Here is a 25,966-nt window from a genome sequence, read left to right on the forward strand (position 1 = left end):
AATGCTTCAGATGTTCATGTTGAGGACAGAAAGGCCCTTCACTCTCTAAGTGCTTTTCTTCTATGCACTGAATGAGTTAAGAATGACCGCGGCCGTGTTCTGGTGTAATTAAGCCTACTCGATAGTCAGTATATTTCGATTTCACTGTGGTAGCCTATTTATTCCTCCCGAGCTCTTGATTTGCGTTGGCTTCGAGTTTTGTGACTTTCTCATGGGCATTTTTGCGTCTCTGATCGATAAGAACTGGTATTATTATTATTGTTATTATTGTTATTTTCATTGAACGGTATTAAATAGCCCCACCACCACCAAACTAGACTACCAATGTGTTAACCAATCCAGATGAATCCTTTCTTAATTCGTGTGTTAAGGCTTAAGTGCTAGACTCATGTTAGAGGTTTAACGGAGTAAAACAGCACTGCGAAAGGATTAAAAGTATTATTTAATTCTAATATTTTGTGAAACATCGTGAAACAGCACTCATTATATAACCCTTCCAGTATTTCATCTCAATCACTGAGATATAGTCAGGGAGTACAATATGAGATTTTAAACACACACACACCACTAAACTACATGCAACACTTGGACAAAAGACTAGTCCTAATTAGGTGGAGTATCCTCTGGGCACCTGTTGGCAGCCTAGAATGCAAACTGTGATATCGAAGTATTCTTTTTCCCCATATTTTGGGAAGTTTAATGCAACCGTATTTATTTGAATTAAGCTGATTTCTGAGTTCAGTTGCAGGTTCCATAAATAGGTTTTTCTCTTTTAAATCTACTGCGAAGGATTATGGTTGTCTCCCCCCCCCCCCCAGTTGATTCTCTGGACCGTATCTAAAGCAAGGCCCAATTGACCATAGTCATGACTGCAGATATATATATCCTCCGAAGCGCAATTGGAAGAACGACTGCACGTTCCGCCCTTCAATTGGAAAAGGCCTAAATTCGATTCTTGTCGTGACGGGAGGAATCTTTATATGAACTTTTTCAATCGAAGGTAAGTTAGCCGATCTCATACGGAGGTAACAAGGTTTTTTTCCCAGAAAGTCGTGTTTTTCATTCTGCATACAGACAAATCGGCCCTTCAGAAAACACTAGTTTCAGCTTGTATCAGCCTTCGTCAGGTGCACATTAAAAAAGAAGAAATAACCAGTAAAATCACATGGAGGAAATAACTGTAAACAACATGGAAAATTAGTGTATATATATTTCAACATTGAAACGTTGAAGAGTGTGCATTCAAAATTGTTCCTTCGTTGGCTTCATTGTTCGGCATATGCATGCGTATAGCATCTAGTGAACGCCAGTATTTGACCACAGCAGAATGACAGTCTGAAAGGTTGTAACTAAGGTTGTTGAGATGTAGGGTGTTGAGAATGATTTCCTTTGATGCTGTTATTTTCCTTTCTACTTCATCATGGCAACAGAAAATGTTATTAGACTTGTCCCATAGGACTGTATGGCTAGGGTTTTCTTCATTAGAATTGGCCGAGAATAGAACATGACTAGACAAAGCACTGGCTTGCATTCTCTTGTAAGTGACGTCTCTCTTGTGCTCCTCAATGTGTAACTCAATTGACTTCTCTGTTTGGCCAAAGTAAGGTATGTCACAGTTGCACCAGATCTGGTAAACACCAGAATATTTAAGATTATGATGTCTAGGTTTCAGATGGCTCACAAGGGAGTGGATTTTAGAAAGAGGAGTAAATAAAGTTCTTATGTTTTATTTTCTAAGAACCTTGGCTAATTTGGGTGAGACAGAGCTTATGTATGGAATAGAAATATTACCTTTTACATTAATGGTCTCTTCATTATGTCGGCATAATGACTATGGCCAGATTGACCATAGTCATGACTGCAGATGTAATTTTTATGTTCTTCCATTGGAATGGTAGCTGATCTTCCTGTCTGCCCATAGTAGGCCAACTTGCAGGAACAAGGAACTCTATGTATGCCTGGAACTGAGATAGGAGAGGAGGAGAGGAAATTTGTCTTTTGTGGAGATGTCTTTGGTGATGTATATGATTGAGTTCTGTTGCAAGAGAGGTCCTCATTGGAACAAAGGCTATAAGCTCTATGGGTTAGTGTTTTTATGACACCATGGTGGTGGTGATGAAGAAATTTATAAACAACTTGGATTAATGAACAAAGGAAGGGTAATAATTATTATGGACAACTTTAATTATGGCAGTATAGATTGGGATGAAGAGATAGAATTTGGGAATAAGGAAAATGAAATTTTCGAGTTCTTGAGAGATAACAATCTCAGGTAGCGTGTAAAGGAGGACACATGAGGATCAAGAGTTTTAGATATGATCATTTCATCAGAGGCTGTAATTGTGAGTATGGTTTTGCACTTTCCTCCAGTTGGTGAGAGTGATGATCATGATGTGATTAACTGGGTTGTGACTAGCCATATGTAAACTTCTGTGAGGAAAGGATATATGTGGAAGTACAAGGCTGGTGATTATGACAAGCTTAGGAGGCAGCTTGGAGCTATAGAATGGAATGAGTTGAGTGATAAGGAAATAGATGCTGCTTGGGAACTGACAAAGAAATACTTAAACATCAATGTGTGAATGTAATCCAAAGGCCAAAATTCTGAATCACGTAGGTGGAAAATGGATGAATGAGAGGCTTAAGCATGACATCTGGAATAAGAAGGTAATTGGAGGCTGTACAAGAAGAATAACGGTAATAATCAGTTACATGAAGAGTATAAAGAACAAGTCAGGAGAGTGACTCAGTAAGGAAAACAAAAGTGCAGTATGAGCAGACATTGGCAAATCAGATGAAGAAAATCCCTAGAGAGTTTTGTAGGTATGTGTCAAGTAGAAGGAAGAATGATTATGGTAAGATGATGATAAAGGATGAAACTGGTAGAATGGTAACTTCTGCAGAAGACATTGTTGAGGTATTCAGTGATCAGTTTATAAGGGTGTTTCATCCTTGTCAGGGTGGAATCAGGAGCAACTTAATTGTTGAGGACATAGGAGAGGATGGCTTAATTTTGAGTGAGCAAGAGATATTTGAGAAAATATAATTAATCTTGATATCAGGTGGTAGGATTTGATGACATATCACAATGCATCTTAAGGGAATGCTCCAGGGAATTGGTAGTGGTATTGGCATGCCTGTTTAATAAGAGCCTTACAATAGCACAGGTTCCAAGGGAGTGGAAAGAAGGTAAAATTGTTCCACTGCATACAAGTCGTGATAAGGCTGTGGCAACAAATTATAGGACAGTCTGTATATCAGAGTTGTGGTGAAGGTATTAGCGAGGGTGAGAAGTAGGATACAGAAATGGGTTGATAACAGCAGTATCGGTGGTTATCAGCATGGGTTTGTTAAAGGGAGATAATGTTTCACTAATATATTTATGTACTATAACAAGCTAACAACTACCTTTGACAGGGGAGATGCATATACAGTGGTGTACATGGATTTTGCAAAATCTTTTGATACACTGCCACATGACATGCTGTTAAATAAATTGAAACAGATGGGAATTGGATAACAGACTTCTGAGTTGGATCACTGACTGGCTGTCAGATAGGTATCAGAAAGTTGTATATTGGGGTGCAGTATCCCAAAACAGGAAGATCACTAGTGGTGTGCCACAGGGGTTAGTTTTAGGACCGTTGTTGTTCAATTTAACCGCGCGGTTAGCCTAGTGGCTTTGCGCTTCGCAACCATATGCCTGGGGAAGGAGTGTCCTAGGTTCGATTCCCGTCCACGACGTGAGGAGCTTAAGGATCTTCCTCAGCCATAGCCAAGTTAGTCGGTCTTGGGCGTAGGCAGCAGGGTTTTTTCCGCCAGTTTATCTGGGGTTTTTCATCCCGCAAGCAGGCAAACTGGCCCGGTGAACACACAGGTTACAGTCATAAATACTTACGGCAAGGAAGGCAATGGGAAACCACCTTGCTCATAATCATCTCTCCCTAGAATGGTAGCATATAGCTACCCCCCCCCCCCCCCTGGCCGTATGGCAGATGGGAACCAGAAGTTGTTCAATTTGTATATCGATGTTGAGATGGGGTTAACTACTTACATGCAGCTGTTTCCAGATGATGCAAAATTGGGAAAAGCAACATAGAGGCAAGCAGATGTTATGACCCTACAGGAGGACTTGAATAGATTGCATAAATGGACAGGTAAGTGGAACTATCAGTTTAATGCTGCAAAGTGTAAAGTTTTGAACTATGGTAAGCAATGATGGGATGCGAAGTATACACTTGGTGGGGAAACTTTAAAGGAGGTAGAGGAAATGAGAAATCTGAGAGTGGTGGTGGTGGGCAAGGATCTGAAATTCAGGGGCCACATTGTACAGGTGTGAAGACGTCACATTGGATAATGGCAATGATGTGGAGGACCCTGATATGCAGAAACAGAGCTCATGATGCCATTGTATAAGTTCTTGATCAGGCCTTATCTTTATCTTTACATGTTAAAGTTATTTGAATGTGTAGGCAGGAAAGTAATGGGATGATCAGGGATCAAAAGGAAACAGATGGAATTGCAAAGGGTTCTAAAATCAAGAAGCAGAAAGGGAAATGGCCCCAGTCCAGCATGGAGAGATCACATCGAGTGAGTGGTATCAGTGGAACTAGCTGTAGATCCAGAAATGAGTTGTGTTTGTATACCAATGCTAGAAGTATAAGAAACAAGGCGGATGAAATGGTTGCACTAATTGCGTCTGTGCACCCAGAGATTGTCGGAATAAGTGAGACATGGTTAGATGAGGATGACATCCTGACAGGAATAGAGATGGAAAGGTATGATGTGTTTCGTGAGGATAGAAGGGGTAAAAAGGGAGGGGGAGTGCTATTGATGATAGAGAAAGAGTTATGTCCATACAAGGTAGAGATGCAAGGGGGAAATGGGGCCAGTGGTTTTGAGGCAGTATGGTGTGAGATAGAGGTGAATAGAATCAAATACTTGGTGGGATGTTGTTATAGACCTGGTAATGTGGATGGTGGTGATAGTGAAATGTATAGTCAAATAAGCCAAGCAAATAAGAAAAGGGTGATCATTATGGGTGATTTTAATTATGGCAATATAGACTGGAATGAAGAGATAGCAACTGGAAGTAAAGAAAATGAGTTTCTTGAGTTTTTGAGGGATAACTACCTCAGACAGTATGTAACAGAGGGCACAAGAGGATTAAGGGTCTTGGATTTGGTCATCTCATCGGAGGATGTAATTATCAGTGAGGTATCAAATCATCCACCAATTGGTGAAAGTGACCATGAGGTGATTACTTGGGTGGTTGCCAGCAGTGCAAGGACCCCTGTGAAAAAAGGGTATATGTGGAACTACAAGGGGGGTGATTATGAAGAGCTCAGGAGACAGCTTGCAGGTGTAGCATGGAATGAGGAGTTAGCTGGAAAAGAGATCAATGCAGCTTGGGGGATTTTCAGAAAATATTTAGTGGATGCAATGTCTAAATGTATACCACGGGTGAGAAGGTTAAATAAGTTAGGTGTGAGATGGATGAATAAAGAGATTAAGCATGCAATACAGAGAAAAAGGGCATTGTGGAGGCAGCATAAGAGAAGTGGAAGTAACCAATTTCATGAGTTCTACAAAGACCAGGCAAGGAGAGTGACTTGGTTGGTGAGAGTAGCTAAAGAGAGGTATGAACAGCAGTTAGCTAATGAAGCTAAAAAGAATCCTAGGGAGTTCTTTCGATATGTAGCCAGCAAAAGAAAGAATGATTATGGAAGGATGACATTGATTGGAGGAAATGGTATAAAGACAGCTGTTGCAGAATGTGTGGTGGAGATACTTAATGAGCAGTTCATAAAGATCTTTCAATCTTGTGAATGTGACTTCATGGAGAGATTAAGAGCAGTTGATGATGGGGAGGAGAGACTGACTGTAAGTGAGCAAGAGGTGTTTGGGGAGTTGAGTAAAGTAGATGTAAATAAGGCTGTGGGACTTGATAATATATCACCGCGTATTCTGAAGGAATGTGCCAGAGAGTTGACACCTGCCTTGACATATTTTTTTAATACGAGTCTTGCACTTGGTCAAGTTCCTAAAGAGTGGAAGGAGGGCAAGATTGTGCCACTTCATAAAGGAGGTGATCGAACTCAAGCATCAAACTATAGGCCTATCTGTGTGTCGGGTGTTGTGGTTAAGTTGTTGGAGAAGCTTGTGAGAACTAGAATCCAGAGTTGGGTTGACAACAATGGTATAATCTTTGATGGACAGCATGGATTTGCTAAAGGGAGGTCGTGTTTTAGTAATCTACTTACTTATTACAATAAAGTGACTGCTTCCTTGGACAGAGGAGAAGGATACACAGTGATATACTTGGATTTCGCAAAAGCTTTTGATAGAATGCCTCATGATAAGTTGACAGTCAAACTAGAGCAGATGGGGTTGGATATTAGATTAGTTCATTGGATTGGAGACTGGCTATCTGATAGGTATCAACAAGTTGTGTATGGGGGTGCAATATCCAGGAAAAGGAAAGTCACTAGTGGAGTGCCTCAGGGATCTGTTTTAGGGCCATTACTATTTAACTTGTATATTAATGATATTGGCGAAGATTTGGATGGAGATATTCAGTTGTTTGCAGATGATGCAAAGTTGGGTCGAACCATAAAGAGTAGTGAAGATGTTGTGGCCTTGCAAGAAGACTTGAATAAATGGAGTGATTGGGCAAGCAAATAGGGATGTGAGTTCAATGTTGCAAAATGTAAGGTTTTAAAATTTGGAAAACAAAGATGGGATGCAGAATTTATGCTTGGTAAGAATATATTGTTGGAAGTAGAGGAAATAAGAGATCTGGGAGTGATAGTGGATAAGGATCTAAAATTTAGGGGTCACATCGCCAAAATTGTGAAGACAACACAAAGACTTCTGGGAATGATGAGGAGGACACTGACGTGTAGAAGTAGGGAGATTCTTGTTCCATTGTATAAGGCTTTGATTAGGCCACACATGGACTATTGTGCCCAGATTTGGTCACCTGGTTTTCAGAAGGATGAAGAGATGTTGGAAAGGGTCCAAAGGCGACTGACTAAGGTAGTTTCTGACCTCTGGAATGTCGAGTATGAGGAAAGATTGAAAAGATGTAATTTGCAGAGACTAGTGGAGAGAAGGAAGAGGGGAGATATGATAGAGACCTACAAGTTGGTAAGGGGTTGCTATAGGATCAATGGTGGAGAAGTTCTACAGCGAATAGTGGGAGATCAGGGGAGAACCAGAGGTCATCCCTGGAAACTGTATAAAGAGGGTGTGAGTAGGGGAGTGAGAGGCAGGTTTTTTTCGTGCAGAGTTGTGAATGATTGGAATGCCTTGCCTGAGAGTGTGGTGTCTGCAAGGAGTTTGAATGTGTTTAAGACCCGGTATGATGAGATGTGTGTGAGATAAAAGGACCTCCTAGATGACTCTTTGACTCCATGAGGTCTTGTTTAATAATAATAATAATAATTTCAGCATTGCAATTATTTTTTGAGTTGTATTTGCAATCTTTGTTATATGGCCCTTGAACTTCACTTTGTTACCCACTAACACTACAAGATCCCTAGCCTGATCAGTTTCTTCTAGCATAATTCCACCATTATAATACGACATTGGATATATATAATCACACCAAAGTGTATGACTGTACATTTACTGACATTGAACTGCCATCCATTTTCCCATGCCAACAATTCCAGCTTATTAAATCATTCTGCAAGTGTTGTATATCCACAAAATTCTTGATTACCCTACCTATCTTTGCATCATCAGCAAATAGCTGTATGTCACATGCAGTGGCGGCCGGTGAAAATTTTAAGTGGGGGTGCTGCATATACAAAATAAAAAAAGGAAAATTAAAAATAGAAAAATAAAAAATTCTTTTTTTCCTAATCAGTAATCAATTTATTAATAAATAAATTTACATATTAGAAAATTGCTTTATTAAAAATATTTCACCCTCACCACGAACAAACACCAATAATAAAAGTTTCGTATCTTACAGAAATAATGTGCACAAGCATATGATACACTGCCGAACCAAGCAGTGTTGGAATGACCTTGTAACGTGCAATCACAAGCACAAACGAATATTGGCAAGTCTGGCTGCATTTTGCCAAACACAATAATTCTGACACTGCATTAGATCGCAGTGTATTTGTTTCGTGTAACAATAATTGAAAAAATATAATTATTTTCATATTTTCAACAGTGACATTTGTCATAATTCAGCCTTGTATTTATAATAAATAAATAATTATATGTTATTTTAACAGAATAAAATAAGATTTACAAAAAATAGTTTACCCTCACCACGAACAGGCACCGATAATAAAAGTTTCGTAACTCACAGAAATAATGTGTGCAAGCATACGATACACTGCCCAACCAAGCAGTGTCAGAATGACTTGTAACATGCAATCACAAGTGCAAATGATGAGACTGGCTGCAATTGGTCGAACTTGATAATTCCAACACTGCGTTAGATCGCAGTGTATTTGTTTCGTAATCTAAAGTGTTAATCAAACAATTCCAATTATTAACTATTCACTCACTGTCAAAACATAAGCTGTAACCTTTAACATGTTGTATTGCATTTATATAATGTTGTAAGCATTGTTATTATTTATAAACACAAACAAATTTTAAATTTTTTCCTTGGGGGTGTTGCAGTGTCGCAGTGCTTTATGTACGGGTTACCACTGGTCACCTGTCAAATCCTCCCCAGTCTCATTAATATATAGATTGAATGACAGTGGACCAAGGACTGATCTGGTGGTACACCACTGGTTACCTTAAATCTTGCAGACTAACATCCCTCATATACCACTTTTTGATATCTGTCAGTCAGCCATACTCTTTACCATGCTAATATTTTATAATCCAAATCCATATTCTCCAATTTATTTAACAGTTTTCCATGCTGTATTCTGTAAAAAGCCTTAGCAAAATCCAAAAGTGTCATGGTGTGTCCATTCCTCTTGTCTAGTTCAGTTGTAATATTATTATAGAATGTGAGCAAGTTGCTAAAACATGACCTTCCCATAGTAAACCCATGCTGTTCATTGCAAAGTAGAGATTCACTATCAACCTATTTCTGAATGTGAATCCTAACCAATTTTTCCAAAATCTTCACCACCACGTCTGAGAGATTGGTTAATAGTTGGATACATCGGTCTTTGCACCACTATTGTGCAATGGGATTACCATACATTCTTTCCATCCAGCAGAATAGGCCCTGTTCTGAGACTCAAATTTTATAGCCGGTCAAAAGAATAGCCAGTTCAGCTGAACACTCTTTTAGCATCCATGCTGATAGTCCATCAGTTCCTATTGCTGAATTCTTATTTAGTTTGTGCAATGGCTCTAATACCTTCTCTTCATACACCTGAGTTTCTTCATTCACTGAAGAGGTAGCAGTGAAGTCAATGTTATACGCCAATTTGATAGCTTTTAGCAAAATGGGCACTTTGTACAGTAAGCACATTAGTGTTTAATGTTAGTAAGTGGAATGTTAGTAATGTTAATTTAGTGTGACTTAATTTAGCATGTACTTTGGCATGATGAGATTTCCAATGGCATATTATATTGGTGGATTATGCTGCAAGAAACTGATGATGCTAGAGATCTTGGAGTTATGATGGATAGGAAATTGAAGTTCAAAAGTCATATTGCAAAAATTGTAAATATATCTCAGAAGATAAATGCAATGTTGAAACCTAGACTACTGTGTGTAGATTTAATCTCCTTGGTTTGTAGAGGAGAAAGAAGCTGCAGAAAGGATGCAAAGAAGACTTAACAGATAATATCAGAATTATGGAATGTTTATGATGACGGACTGAGAGTATGTGGACTGCTGACACTAGTAACCAGGAGGAAAAATAGGGGAAGGGGACATGATGGTGGTCTATAAACTTTTGAAAGCATGTTATAGGTTATTGACTAATGAAAGTTTTTTATATGAAAGGTGGATAGAGGGCAAGGGGGTTACCCTACCATAGAAGTAAAGTTTGTGTGCAGTTAAGAAAGGAGTGAGAGCATCTAGTGTGAATGAGTTTAAGAGAAGGTATGACAGCTGATATGAGACCAATTTATAACCTACCTTGATGAGGCTTGACTCCCTGGAGGTCTTGGATAATAATAAGCCAGCCTGGTTGGCTGAGTCATTAGCGTATTCGCTCTCCAGCCAAAAGGCCGTGGGTTCGAATCCTGCCATGGGCATGGATGTTTGTGATTGTCTTTGAAAATACTAGTGGTGGTTGGTAGATGCCATTGGTGTAGATGATGAAAAAGTAGGTGCAGTTGGCGAAGTGTTGGAGATGGGGAGTTGTAGAGCAGGTGCCCTCCCTCGATGAGTCTTTGGACTCCCTGGAGATGTTACGTAATAATAATAAAATATATTTTCTCAATCATACTGACACATGAATTGTAAGAGTTTTTTTTTTTTTTCACATAGATCTTCCATAAATCAGTTTAATATTCAAAAAATTTTGCAGACACTAATTTCTCAATTTCATTAAGAAAATAATTTCATTATTTTCTTGATGAAATTGTTCCTCATATTTTTTATCCTCCTGGAATTCAACCTTCAGACCAGTCCTGCTGAATTATGCACCATAGTCACTGTAAAATATTTATATCTCCATATTTGAGTATCCTGGAAACTAGGATTTTCTGTTTCACATACAGGCAAATCAGCCAGAGAACATATATAATTTACAGACAAAATACTACTAATGAGCATACATTAAGATAGTGTTATCTGTAAATGGAGAGCTGAGAGGTGTAGATGGTGGGCTGTGTGGAGTGGAGTACCTCTCAGCAATGAATGATGTGGTCTCCTTGGTGGTATAACATAATAATTATATAGGGATAGAATTCAGTATCTTCAGAGAGGACAGAGGGAACAGGATGGTGAGAGGGGGGGTCTTGGTAATTACTATTATTATTACTATTGTTACGGGCAACTCCAGGGAGTCATTAGACTCATCGAGGGAGGCCCCAAATCATATTCATCACAACTATTTGACATTCATACAGTATCTATCATACCTCGCCTTAAACTCATTCACTGTCACAGCATCCACCACAGACTCAGGGAGCGCATTCCACTCATTCACTACTCTAAAAGTAAAGAACCCAGCTCTAACACCTTTACTAACCACACTTTTGCCCAGTTTCCATGGATGTCCCCTAGTCCTCCCACAACCAGCCCTGTTCTCAAAAATATCTTCTGAATTAATTTTATAGAAACCCTTCAGTAATTTGAATGTCTCAATCATATCTCCCCTCCTCCGCCTATCAACCAATTTTTGCAACCCACAAATCCTCAACCTGTTCTCATACGGTTCATTCCACAGACCTGCTATCATCTTGGTCACTCGCCTCTGGATCCTCTCCACCTCCTCCCCATCAAGAAGAAACCTAGGTGACCAAATCTGAGCACAGTAGTCTAGATGGGGTGTTATCAAGGCTCGATACAGAGGAACAATAACCTGCTTGTCTCTGCTTGTCAACGTATTCTTCAGCAACCAAGTGATTTGATGAGCTGTTTTGGTCACTTTTGCAATGTGTCTCCTAAATTTCAATTCGTTATCTACCAACACTCCTAAATCTTGTGCCTCATCAATTTCCTGGAGCACGGTTCCACCAATGCAGTAAACTGCCGCCAATCTTTTCACCCCAAAATGCATAACCTTACATTTTGCCACATTAAACTGACATCCATTCTCCTTAGCCCAGACCTCCAATCTATCCAAATCATCCGGCAAAATTTTGACGTCATCTGCATTCACTATTGCCCTACCCAACTTCGCATCATCCGCAAACAAATGAACTGTCCCTCTCAGATCATTTCCTATATCATTTATGAACAAATTAAACAGCAGTGGTCCAAGAACAGATCCTTGTGGCACACCACTAGTCACAGGCCGTCTTGTGGACTCTACTCCCGAGTAAACCAGTCTGGTATCTCTCCGTCAACCACCCTCCTATCCATCTCACCAACCCTATGTCTATTCCCATATGCTGCAATTTACTGATTAGAATTCCATGTGGAATCCTGTCAAAGGCCTTGGCAAGGTCCAGTAGAATCACCGTAAACCCATTACCCTTATCCAGTTCAGCCTTCACTGTGTTATAATACGTGAGCAAGTTACTGAGGCATGACCTACCCTTCACAAAACCATGCTGTCCCCGATACAGTATCCCATTTTCTTCTATCCAATCTTGTATTTTCCTCTTGACTATTTTCTCTAAGACCTTGACAATGATTCCTGATATGCTAATCGGTCGGTAATTTACAACAGCAGTCTTGGAACCACCTTTATGCAGTGGAACTATTTTCCCCTCTTTCCACCTGCTCTGGACTAACCCAGACCCGAGACTCAAATTAAACAAAATGGTCAAGGGTACTGACAATTCTTTAGCTGCTTCTTGTACAACACGAGCTGGTATACCATCCAATCCCACAGATGTATTGACATTGAGGTTATGCAATAGACTACTCACCTCCACTTCATTAACCACAATTCCCGTATAATCTACTGGTTTATTCGTTTCTGCAATGTCACCACCTGGATGATATACTTTTGCAAAGTGCTCACTCAGTAACTCAACTATCTCAACTGATTCAGTTACCTCCCTACCATCGGCATTCTTTAAAATCAATCTGCCATGTACATTTTTCCTTTTACTTGCTACATATCTAAAAAACTGTTTAGGATTCTCTTTAGCCTGCATGGCCAATGTTCTTTCGTAATCCTTTTTTGCTTTTCTTACCACACTCGTCACCCTTCTGGCCTGCGCTTTATACCATTCATGTTCCTGCCGGTCACCCTTCTCCTTAAATTCCCTCCATAGTTGTTTCTTTTTTTGCAACTCAAGCTTAATGGTGTTATTCATCCATTTAACCCCTACTTGATTTATTATTCGGACTCTAGGTATACAGTCAGCCATTGCTTCATGCAAGCACTTCTTAACTACCTCCCATGCACTATAAACTTCTAGTCCTTGCAGTTGTACATGCCATGGCACTGAACCAATCAAACTCCTAAGCTTGTCATACTTTCCAGCCCGATAATTCCACATGTACCCTGTCTTAATTGAAAATTCTACTCCTTTAGCCACCTCCCAAGTTAAGACCCTATGATCACTCTCACCGATTGGTGGCAATGTGGTCATATTTGTTACAGCCAAATCCTCAGATGTAATTACGAGGTCAAGCACTCTCTGACCCCTAGTATTTTCCATTACATGCTGTCGCAGATAGTTATCCCTTAATAACCGCATAAAATCCAGTTCCTTCCTCCCGTGTGTCCTCTCCTCACTCCAATCAATGCGACCATAGTTGAAATCTCCCATAATAATCACCCTCCTTCCACCCATTTCTTCTATTTGCTTGTGCATACTGTCACCACCATCTTTTCCATCACCTGGTCTATAGCAGCACCCAATTGTATATTTAGTTCTGCTAGCCACAATCTCACACCAAATGGCCTCAAATGTGCTCTTTTCTCTATCCTGCAATTCAACTTCTATTCTCCTTGGCTGGAGCTCATCAGCTATCATCAACAATACTCCTCCCCCCATTTTATTCTCTCTGTCATTCCTGAACACACTATACCCATCACATTCAATCCCACTAGTTATATCATCTACAGTCAGCCATGTTTCACTAATACCTATAACCTGTGGTCTGGAAGTGCAAACCTTGGCCAAAAACTCTTCCTTCTTGTTCCTAATACTCCTAGTATTAGTGTACATGAATTTAAGACCCCCATTAGCCCCAACCCTACCTTGATGCCTTATATTAACTATCCCACTCAGATTTGTTGTCCTTATTTGCTCTGGCATATTATATTCATTCTTACATTCAACTGCCTCCATAAGGACTGTATCTCTACTCCCCCCCCCCCCCTAACAAATCTAGTTTCCCTGAATTTGCACATCCACTACATTCAGCAACACTTTCTCAAGTCTTCTTACACCGTAACCATTCAAATGCAAGCCATCCATCTTATATAGATCCTTTCACCCATCAAACTCACTCCACACATCCACAAATTCCACACCACTCGTCATACATAACCCACGCATAAAGTCATTTGCAATTATAGCCCTCCTTTTAAACATTTCACTGTCATACCGTGGCAAAAGACTAATCATTCTAACTCTCTCACTCTTTTCTTTTGCTACCTCAAACAATTCATTCAGGTCTTCTATCATTTCCATTTTATCTCCTTTCAAATCATTCGTACCTGCCACAACAATCATTTCTTTCACCCTTTCCTTTTGCTCTCTAATAGACGCAGTTACGTCCTTTATGGTCGCACCAGGTTGGTACGATTTTGTCAAATCCTCTACTAACACACCTCGTACTAACGAGTCTCCATACAGCACTCTATCCTTCATTTTGTTCATGTTCACATTCATACGTCTATTTTTCCTGTCATACCTTTTATTATTGGTTGGTTCATTCAGTCTACTTTTGTTCATGCATTCTAGCTGCTGTTTTGCTCTTTCTATCGCACTATTCAACAACGCGATCTCACTCAATGCATCTATCTCATCTTTTTTGTTCTCTGAGAAACCATTTATACTATCATTCACACTTTCTACATTCACACTCTCACAATTTTCATGTACAACCTTGCCGTTTCTTGTCATATCCCTATTTCCTTCATTCTGAAGGTTGACAAAAATATCACACTCACGATCCGAAATACACTTCAATTCCGCATTCTCCCTACATTTTCTACACACATTCAATCCTTTATTATCATCTAACCACACTCCGACCGCACTCCGCAAATCGTACATTTCACAGCTAGTACACTGACTCATTTCTTTTATGCTACCGTTCTTTGATAACGATGGCGAACCTTCATTACTGGCCGCCATTATCCTTCGCACAGGTGCCATACTTATCTGTAACGTGTTTTGTCAAATTATACGTTATAACACACCAAAAATAGACGCACTAAAATACGCAAGGCAAACAAAACAAAACTACACAATATTAAGTAATTTGTATCGATAACTGAAAATGATACTTATCTTATCTGGAGCTTGCACGAACACTACACATTACGAATTCATCTAGCGGCGACTTCCCGACATAGATTATGTTATAAAACACTTTAGTACACTAACCACGCTAATAAAGCTCCAATAATATACCAAAATTAAACACTTAAGTCCATTAAATTGAATCCAAAACACCAATAAAAAAAAAAAAATAATAAAATAAAAAAAAAAAATGATAGCAGAAGAATTATAGCCAACAGCAGAAGGATTAAAGCCAAAATTTAAGTACATTCTTCCTTATGCCATCTCCCTAGCCTATAATAGCAACTATTCGGTTGCTGTTATAGGCCAAGGGGATGGTATAAAGAAGAATGTAGATGGCATGCGTTGGGAAATTAGCATGATGAGTGCAGGTCGAGTAATTATTATGGGGAATTTAGGTCGAGTAATTATTATGGGGAATATAGGGACATAGATTGAAAGGGGGGAGGGAAAGAAATGGAATTTATACAGCTTCTAAGAGATAATTACCTGAGATGGCATGTAATGAAGGGGACTTGTGCTTGAGAATGCCGAATCAGTCAGAGAATCAGGCAGTAACTGAAGTAGATGAGTGGCATCCCCTATGACTAAGAAGAGTAGGCATGCTGTCTTGACCTGGAAGATTGCCAGATGTGGAATTTTCCATTAAGAAGTATTATACCATGTGGAATTAAATAGCAGGTGATTATGACAAACTGAGTAGCAAGCTTGAAGCAGTGCTATGGCATAAGAATCTAGAGCGGAAAGATGTTAGCAGTGCATTTGAAGATAGTCAAGGGGAGTTTTTGAAGAAAGCAGTAGACTATATTCATAGTCAGGAAGATAAATCAGGTAGGAGTTAGATGGATGAGCAGCATCATTAAGTTTAAGTTGCAAAAATTTAAAAACTTGTGGAGAGTATATAAACAGAAAGATGATCAACACACTCATGATCATTACAAGGCACAAACAAGAAGGGTGACTAGTTTGTAAGAAAGGCAAAGCAGACCAAAGAAAATCCAAAGGAGTTCTTTCACTATAGCAAGTAAAAGGAAGAATGATTATGTGTATGTAAGATTACCTTTAAGGAGTGTTGATGATAGGGAGGCAACAGAAGCAGACAAAATAGTTCAGTTAATTGAGTGATTATTTTGCAAAGGTGTGTCATCTAGGTGAAGATATGACAGCGACTGATGCGAGTATAGAGGCGGATGGATTGGAGGGTGCTTATGATATTACAGAACTCTAATGCAAATGTGGCCATGGGATTAAATATGATATAAACCTGTGGATTATGAGAATGTGCAAGGGAACTTGCGGTTCTCTGACCAAGCTATTTAATTGTCTTAAAACATCTTAGCACTGTGAAGGCTAATAAAGGAGTGGAAAGAGGGCAAACTAATTCCATTACATAAAGAGGCTCCAAAAGAGAGGTAGAAAATTACAGGCCAATCAGCATCTCAAGGGTGGTGTTTAAGGTATCACAAAAGTTGGTAAAAGGCAAAATTCAGGAATGGGTGGACAGGCATATGATGCTCCATGCCATCAAGGAGTATCATACCTGTTTTGTGAAAGGTAGATCTGCCTTATTGATTTGTTCACATTTTTATAATAAGGTAGCAATTGAGTTCGATAAACAAAATGGTTACATAGCAGTGGTGCTGGGCTATATGCAGGCCAATAGAATATTCAGATGATGGCAAGTGAACTATCAGTATAGTACTTGGACCCTTTCTATTTCATTTGTATGACAGTAGTACAGGAAATGATTTAAATGGAAAATATCCAGTTATGATGCTGATGACATAAAACTAAGAAGTGTGATAGTCAGTGAAGATGAAGGGATCCTAGAGAATGACTTAAATGGACTTGGTAGTAGGGACAAAAGATAATGGCTTCCCATTTAATGTGACTAATTATAAGTTCATACACTTTGGGAAGAAGAGATCACATGCTACATATTATATTGATGAAACTGGCCTACAGGAATTTGATGAGGTCTGGAATTTTCAGGGTGATTGTGGAAAGGGAGATTAGATGGCACATAGCAAAGGTAGCCAAAACAGCACTTTCATAAGTTTCTCTTCCATAATTTTTCTTAGCTGCTTCTTCTCAAGTATGCTTGCATAAATCTTACTTGGAATAGTTAGTAGAAAAATTTCTGCATAACTCTCACATTCAGTTTTATTCACTCTTTTTATAGATGGGAACTATGAGAGCTCTACTCCAATCATCTGGAATTGAACCTTTAGACCAGTCCTGCTGAATTATGCACCATAATCACTGTAAAATATTTATATCTCCATATTTGAGTATCTCTAGTTGAATATCATCTACTTAGCTGACTTTCCACATTTCAGTTTTTGATGGTTTTTTCTATGTCATCTACTGATATGTACTCCTGTTTGCATTCCTGCTGAAAATTTTCTACTACCGTTTTCTGTCACTACTCGTTTCATTTAACAGTCTTTCAAAGTAATTACTTCATCTAGGATATCCTTATCTTCAGTTTTCATGTCACCTTTATTATCTTTGATTCCTTTTAGAGAGTCCTCAGTTTCTTTCATTTCTCAATTTTTAAATAGCCTCCAGAACATTTTACCACCTACCTGATATTTATATTCTACATTCTTACTGACTTCTTACCATAACTTTTGTTTAGCTACTTTTACATATAATAGATAGGTTAACTTTCTGACATTTTTCTCTGTATTCTTTTATGCCATTTGTTGACTTATTTGCTAGGAACTTCCTGGACTGCTTCTTTAACTTGTGTTCACTATAGTGTTTTTATTTCTCTCTCGTTGCAGACAACTTCACTAGCTGAATTAATGTTTTCTTTGGGATTTGCCATTGAGACTATAGGGTTTGGTTCTTGCTTTCAAACTATTTAATTTTTTTCTTGTGTATTGTTGAGGCTGCAGTTCAACCTGTTAAAGCTGCTCAACTTTAATTCTTTTTGAAAAATTTGTTGTTTTGTTGAGATATTTCTTAATGCATTATTTTATTTTATTTTTTTTGTCATTCTCACTTAAAAATGTAACACAAAGGAAAAATATTAAATCTGTTATGCCCCATAATAAATTTAATATTTAATATTTTAATTGAACATTTTTTTTTTATCATTTCATGTTTTACAGGATTGTTGTGAGGGCTGTAAACTTGGAATTATTGGGGCTAAGCAACAAAAATGTACTTTCTCCTCATTTTCATTTGGTTCTCCTTGGGATAAGGCATATTATGATTGTTGCATTCACGGTAAAGAAGATGGAAAACATTTTTCTCCACAGAGTACTTCAGCATTATCTGGTAAGTGCATGTTATTTTCATTTAATTCTAATCATACCAGTTCATATGTGTATGAGATGCAGGCTGCTAATAGTGAACAGTAACTTTGAGATAATATGATGTGAAATGGAGGTAAACTGAATGTAGTAGGTAGTGGAATGTTGTTATAGGCTTGGAAATTTGGAGGTTAATTACAAGAAAGTATTTAGAAAATTGTTTTAGCTAATAAGGAGAGGGTAAGGATGATTTTAATTATGGAAATATAGATTAGAATAAAGAGATAAGCACAATGGAGTAAGGGAAATGAATTTCATTTTTACTGAGGTCAACTATACTGGGCAGTATGTAATAGATGCACTTAAGGAATGAGAGTTAAATAGATCTAATCACTATGTTAGAGGATATTATTGTGAGTAAGGTATTAAATATGCTTCCATTTGATAAAAGTGACCATGAGGTACTCATCTGGTTGTTGGCCAGCCATATGAAAGCTTCTGTGAGGAAAAAATATATGTGAAATTATATAAGTCACTCACAGTATTCATCTGTTAACATATACAGAGGTTAAATAGTTGATAGTGAGTTCTTGTCTGATCAGTTAGGTAATTCCTGGGACATTGTGCCCTTTGAGTGGATAAGACCTCAATTCAGTTCTTATTGTGATGAGAGGAATATTTAATGGACTTTTCAATTGAAAGTGAATTTGCCAACCTACTACCGGAAGAAGCAGAGTCTGTCTTTCTCTCCTCCCCACTAGAAACATCCACTAGAAACTCAGGGTTTTTCATCCTGCATATAGGTAAATCAGCCAAAAGAGCACATAAAATTGACAGATAAACAATACTATGTGGAAGATAGATGGCATTGCATAGAGATGGTGGTTAGAGTACCCTCTAACCACCATCTCTATGCGTCCTTGAAGGTGTCATGATGAGTCCTTGAAGGTGTCATGTAATAATAATAAATAATGCAGATGTAAAATAAATGGAAATTAAGTAGGCATTTACAGATAGACACAAATGGAGGAATGAGGAGTGTGGGCTTTTGTTTTATGGTGTGAGGTAGAGGTGGGCAAGACAGGATATTTAGTGGGGGTGTTGCTACAGACCCAGGAGTACAGAGGGTGGGGGACCAGGAAATGAAACAGTTGAGTTTGGCAAGTGCAAGAAGAATGATTGTTATGGGAGATTTTAACTACAGTAGTATAAACTGGGGAGAGGAAGATGCATGTAGGCATGCAGTACTTGCGGCATGTATGCGTCTCAGGAATTGGATATGTGGCTTGTGAAGGAGAGCGGAGAGTGTATGTGTGCAAAATGCAGGCAGTTGGAGGAAATAAGTGCATTAGAAATATCGCTATCGGCCTTTGTTGCTCCAGGAACGGGGAAGGAATGTAGGAAGACAAGTAGTGTGATAGGAGAGAATGAAAAAAAAAAATATATGAATGAAAAAATAATAGTTGATAGTGTGGAAGGTGTGAGTGACTGTGAAAGTTTAAGAGATGGTTTTGTTTGGGAGAGTGAATTTAGATTAAGAGTGACTGACCTGCAGAGGGAGATAGATGAGCTGAAAGAGGAGGTGGAATGTCTTGTGAATGAGAGCAGAAGTATGAAAGATAAGATTAGGAGAATGGAAGAGATAAATGCAAGCCGAATCAGAGTAGGGGAGAGAGAGAATTTAGGGAGTATGAGTGAGAGGTATGGGTGTGCTAGAAGAGGAGAGAATGGAAACAGTAAAAGAGAGGGAATGAGAGAGAGGTATGGGAATGCTAGCAGACGAGAGGATGGAAACAGTAGGAGAGACGGAATGAGAGAGAGATATGGAAGTGCTAGAAGTGGATAAATTGGAAACAGTAGGAGAGAGGGAATGAGAGAGATGTATGGGAGTGCTAGAAGAGGAGAGAATGGAAACAGTAGGAGAGAGAGAGAGAGGTATGGGAATGCTAGAAGAGAGAATAGCAGTAGAAGGAATGAGAGAGACCTATGGGAATGAAAGAAGAGGAGAGAATGGAAACAATAGAAGAGATGGAATGGTGAGAGGTATAATGTATGGCGACTCAATGATCCATGGTGTTCAAGATAGGATGCGTGAGGAGTGTTTGCCAGGAGGAACAATAGAAAGGGTGACTATGGCAATTAAGAGAGGTGAAAGGGAGGATGAGATGATTGTGATGGAAGGAACGAATGACTTGAGTGGTAATGTAAGTCAGGCAGCGAGAGATATGAGATTTTTGCTTGAGACTGTACGGAAGAAGACAGAGAGAGGAAAAATAGTGTGCGTGTTGCCTAGGTATGATAATGATGAGCTGAACAGAAGAATGGTGATATTGAATGGCATAATAGCGAGAATGTGTGACAAGAGAGGACTGGTATATGTGGATGCTTGGAGTGCATTTGAGGAAAGAGAGGAATTGTATGCGAGAGACTGTTTACATTTGAATGAGGAAGGACGTAGGCATCTGGAGAGATTGCTGTTCTGAAAAAGTCAGTGTGTCCCAGGGAGGATGATAGCAGGGGTGGCCTCTTGTGGGAATGGATACTTGGGAGAAGGGAGACGATGTCAGGTAACACTGAACCCAGTGGAGTCTAGAAGGGATAATGCTGGGTATAGAAACAATGGCATTTATATGCTTTATACTAATGCCAGGAGTATCTGGAATAAGGGAGAATAATTGGTGGCGCAGATAGCATCAGCCTGGCCAAAAATTATTGCGATCACTGTGACGTGGTTTACAGAAGGGGATATAACAACAGGAATAGAAGTCGCTGGGTATAGCATTTTTTGTAAGGATAGGAGGGGAAAGTGTGGTGGTGGGGTACTGGTTATGATAAATGATGACCTATGTCCTCTAAGAGTGGAGGCTTTAGAAGGAAGTGAGACAAATGATTTTGAGAGTGTATGGTGTGAGCTAGAGGTAGGCAAGACAGGATATTTAATGGGGTGTTGCTACAGACCCAGGAGCACAGAGGGTGGGGACCAGAAAATGTCTAAACAGTTGAGTTTGGCAGGTGCAAGAAGAATGATTGTTATTGGAGATTTTAACTACAGTTGTATAAACTGGGGAGAGGAAGATGCATATAGCAATAAGGGAATTGAATTTCTAGAATTCTTGAGGGACAAATGTCTTAGGCAACACGTAACAGAGGGAACAAGAGGTTCAAGAGTTTTGGATTTGGTTATATCATCAGAAGAGTTGATAACTGAATTGACATCTCTCCCACCAGTTGGAGAGCATGACCATAGGGTTTTGACTTGGAAAATGAATAGACATGCAGGAGTATCAAAGAGACGGGAACTTATGTGGAATTATAATGCAGGTGATTATAATAGTCTTAGACATCAACTTCGGGAATTTTCATGGAGGGGGGAATTGGAAGGCCGGGATATCATTAGTGCATGGGCAATTGTGAAAGAATATTTGTTAGCAGCAATGGTAAGTTGTATACCACGAGTGAAGAAGAGGACACAATTTGGAGTAAAGTGGATGACAAACAATATTAAAGAGGAATTGCATGCGAAAAAGAGGCTATGGAAGAGATATAAGGAGACAGATGAAGAGAAGATGCATGAAGAATATAAGACACAGGCCAGAAGAGTGACTGGTGTGGTAAGGAAAGAGAAACTGGAATATGAGAAAAGATTGGTCCTAAGATCCAAAGAAAATCCTAGGGAATTTTTTATCTATGTGGCCAGTAGGAGAAGAAATGACTGTGGAAGAATGATATTGTGGGATAAAAATGAGAATAGAGTGACTGATCCAGAGGATATAGTGTAATTGTTCAATGAACACTTTATTGGAGTATTTCATCCTAGAGGAGTCAGTTTTAATGCTAGAGGGATAGGGCTGGTTCAAGGTTTAGAGGTACAGGAGGAGAGTGTGTTTCAGATACTGAGTACTCTGGATGTCAGTAATGCTGTGGGACTGGATGGGATTTCACCACGAGTTTTTGAGAGAATGTGCTAGGGAACTGACAGTGCCTTTAACCTGGCTTTTCAATGAAAGTCTGACTTCGGCAAAGGTGCCCAGGGAATGGAAGGAAGGTAAGATAGTGCCATTGCATAAGGATGGTAACAGACTGGAAGTGTCTAATTATAGACCAGTCTGTGTATCATCAGTAGTTGTCAAGATCTTGGAGAAAGTAGTAAGGGACTGTATACAGCATTGGGCAGATGAGGGTAATGTTATCTCTGAGAGTCAACATGGATTTGTGAAAGGGTGCTCTTGTTTTAGCAATATGCTAGCCTTTTATAATAAAGTTACAAAAACATTAGATGAGGGAAACGCATATACTGCAATTTTCTTAGACTTAGTGAAGGCATTTGACAGGGTGTCACATGATAAGCTGATATTTAAATTGCAGCACATGAGTCTGGATGTCAGATTTTTGAACTGGATTCAGGATTGGCTGTCAGATAGGTAGCAGAGAGTTGTGTATGGTGGAACAGTTTTAAGGAGGCAGAGGGTTACAAGTGGGGTCCCATAGGGCTCAGTACTAGGACCTATATTGTTTAACCTTTATATCAATGTCATTGCCAGTGGATTGCAAGGGGATATTCAGTTGTGTGCGGATGATGCGAAGCTGGGAAGGGTTATTAGTAATAATGCAGAGTGTGGCAGCCCTGCAAGAGGATTTAAATAAGCTAGATAGATGGGCAAAAGAATGGGGGGTATCAGTTTAATGCACCAAAATGTAAGGTCTTGAGGTTTGGGAAACATCGATGGGATGCTGCATACTCTATGGGAGGAGTTATGCTGGAGGAAGTAGAGGAGACAAGAGATCTGGGGTTGATGATTGATAGAAACCTGAAGTTTAGGGGACATATTGCAAAGGTGGTGATGGTAATACAGAGGATTGCTGCAAAAATGAGAAGGACACTGACCTGCAGAGATAAGAGGGTTATCATTCCATTGTATAAGTCTCTGATCAGACCACGCTTGGACTATTGTTCTCAGATTTGGTCACCAGGATTTGAAGGGGATAAATTAACTGTGGAAAGGATACAATGATGGATTCAGGACTGTACAAGCATATTTATGAGGATCGGCTGGGGGAATGTGGACTGCAGAGTTTGGTGGATAGAAGAAGGAGAGGTGATATGATTGAGACTTTTAAACTGTTGAGAGGTGGCTACAGGGTTGACACTGGGGAGTTCTTTCACTTGGTTGAACAGCGGGAAGGAGTGATGACAAGAGGCCTTCCCTGGAAGTTACGAAAGGAAACTGTGTGCAAGAGGGTAAGGAGTGGTTTCTTTGCGTGGAGGGTGGTTGAACCGTGAAATGCTTTGCCTGATGGAGTGGTGGGAGCGAGAACGGTCAATGAGTTTAAAGAGTGGTATGATAGACTTTGTGTTTCTTAGGGGGGATGTCCCCTCGATGAGTCTTGATAGACTTTATGTTCTTAGGAAGGACCTCCTACGATGAGTCTTTTGACTCCAGGGAGGCCTGAATATTAATAATAATGTAGCAATAAGGGAATAGAATTTCTAGAATTCTTGAGGGACAAATGTCTTAGGCAACATGTAATAGAGGGAACAAGAGGTTCAAGAGTTTTGGATTTGGTTATAGCATCAGAAGAGTTGATAATAACTGAGATGGCATCTCTCCCACAGGTTGGAGAGAGTGACCATATGTTTTGACTTGGAAAATGAATAGACATGCAGGAGTATCAAAGAAACGGGAACATATGTGAAATTATAAGGCGGGTGATTATAATAGTCTAAGATGTCAACTTGGGGAATTTTCATGGAGGAAGGAATTAGAAGGCCGGGATATCCTTAGTGCATGGGAAATTATGAAAGAATATTTGTTAGCAGCAATGGTAAGTTGTATACCACGAATGAAGAAGAGGACACAATTTGGAGTAAAGTGGATGACAAATAATATTAAAGAAGAATTGCATGCGAGATATAAGGAGACAGGAGAACAGAAAATGTATGAAGAGTATAAGACAGAGGCCAGAAGAGTGACTAGTATGGTAAGGAAGATGAAACTGGAATATGAGAGGAGATTAGCCCTAAGATCCAAAGTAAATCCTAGGGAATTTTTTAGATATGTGGCCAGTAGGAGGAGAAATGATTGTCGAAGAAATGATATTGTGAGATAAAAATGGGAATAGAGTGACTAATGCAGCAGACATAGTAGAATTGTTCAATGAACACTTTATTGGAGTATTTCATCCTGGAGGAGCCAGTTTTAATGATAGAGGTAAAGGTTTAGAGGTACAGGAGGGGAGTGTGTTTCAAATACTGAGTACTCTGGATGTCAATAAAGCTGTGAGACTGGATGTATTTTACGAGTTTTGAGAGAATGTGCTAGGGAATTGACAGTGGCTTTGACCTGGCTTTTCAATGAAAGTCTGGCTGCTGGAAAGGGCCCATGGAATGGAAGGAAGGTAAGATAGTGGCATTGCATAAGGGCAGTGCAGTAGCAGACTGGAAGTGTCTAATTATAGACCAGTTTGTGTGTCATCAGTAGTTAGTAAGATCTTGGAGAAAGTAGTGAAGCACCATATACAGCATTGCGCAGATGAGGGTAAAAAAAAATGGCGGCGGCATTGTCACTCCATGATTTTAATTTAGATTTCAGTCATTTCGTTAAGTGTGAGGTCTGTTATATGTATTCCTTCGATTACATAAATGATTTGTTGATGTTTAGCTCAGATAGAAGAAGGGTGTGTGTGCGAAGTGTGACCTGAATGAGGAACTGATGAATGCAAATATGAAATTGATGACAGAAAGTGTTAGTAACGTTTGTGTCGCGAGTGCATGTTTAAAAGAGAAGGATGTTGAGAAAGAGAGGCAAAAAATGTTAAAAAAAATTAGGAAAAAAGAAAAAGAGCGATTTGAAAACCATAACAGATGTTAAAAGGGACGAAATTGAGGCGAGAGTGGTGGAAAGAAACGAAATTGAGAGAACGAATGAAAGTAGAAATGCCGTATCGCAGAAATCGCAAGTGAAAAAACGCGAAAGAATAAAAGATATTGAAAAAATAATGAAAGATGGCGAAAGTTGGACGCATGTTGGACTGAAAGTACAGAAACAAAGAAGGATGAATAAGAGGGAAAGAGAGAAGAGGGGGTCGAGAGTTAGAAAGTTAGAAAGATTTAGTGATAGAGAGAATCTGTCGCGAGATTCGGAAGGTGAATTGGATTGGATGAGGCAAGAAATGAAATGGATGCGGAATGAAATTAAGAGAATTCAGGTCAAAACTATTAAAATAAATCATAATGTCATGAAAGAGTTAATGAAAGATGAGCGGGTGGCGTTGTATGGCGACTCCATTATTAAAGGTGTGCTAGAGGATAAACGCACAAGGTATGTTTTCCAGGTGGTAAAATGAGTAGAGTGATTGAGGCATTGGATATGAGGCGGGAGCGAGCAAAAGAGTTAATTGTATTAATTGGTGCAAATGATTTGAGAGAGAACAAAGAGATGTCAGAATGAATGTCAGGAGGCTGCTTGGAAAGATAAAAGAGAATAGTGTGACAGGAAAGGGTAGTCAGTGTGTTGCCTAGGTATGATTGTGGTGAAATGAGGCGGAGAGCAAGGATTATGAATGATATTCTGGCTGAAATGTGTGAGGAGATGGGAGTACAGTTTGTTAATGTGTGGAATGAGTTTGAGGGACAAAGTCAGCTGTATGGGAGTGATGGA

The 25,966-nt window shown here is 39.3% G+C and overlaps 1 protein-coding gene across 10 annotated transcripts in view; it reads left to right on the forward strand.

Annotated features, from left to right (window-relative positions):
• The window catches only part of LOC150108392 (uncharacterized), a 628,716-nt gene that overhangs the window by 50,075 nt on the left and 552,675 nt on the right, over window positions 1-25,966 (forward strand). For all 10 annotated transcript variants that reach the window (XM_090415800.1, XM_090415806.1, XM_090415807.1 and 7 more), the window contains exon 3: window positions 18,165-18,333. In XM_090415800.1, the coding sequence (XP_090271926.1) occupies window positions 18,165-18,333 (169 nt within the window). The remainder of the gene's footprint in view (window positions 1-18,164; window positions 18,334-25,966) is intronic.

Source organism: Typopeltis vanoorti, chromosome 3 (genome assembly GCF_054136105.1).
Source record: "Typopeltis vanoorti isolate ZY-2024b chromosome 3, IOZ_Tvanoo_1.0, whole genome shotgun sequence".
Lineage (NCBI taxonomy): Eukaryota > Metazoa > Arthropoda > Arachnida > Uropygi > Thelyphonidae > Typopeltis > Typopeltis vanoorti.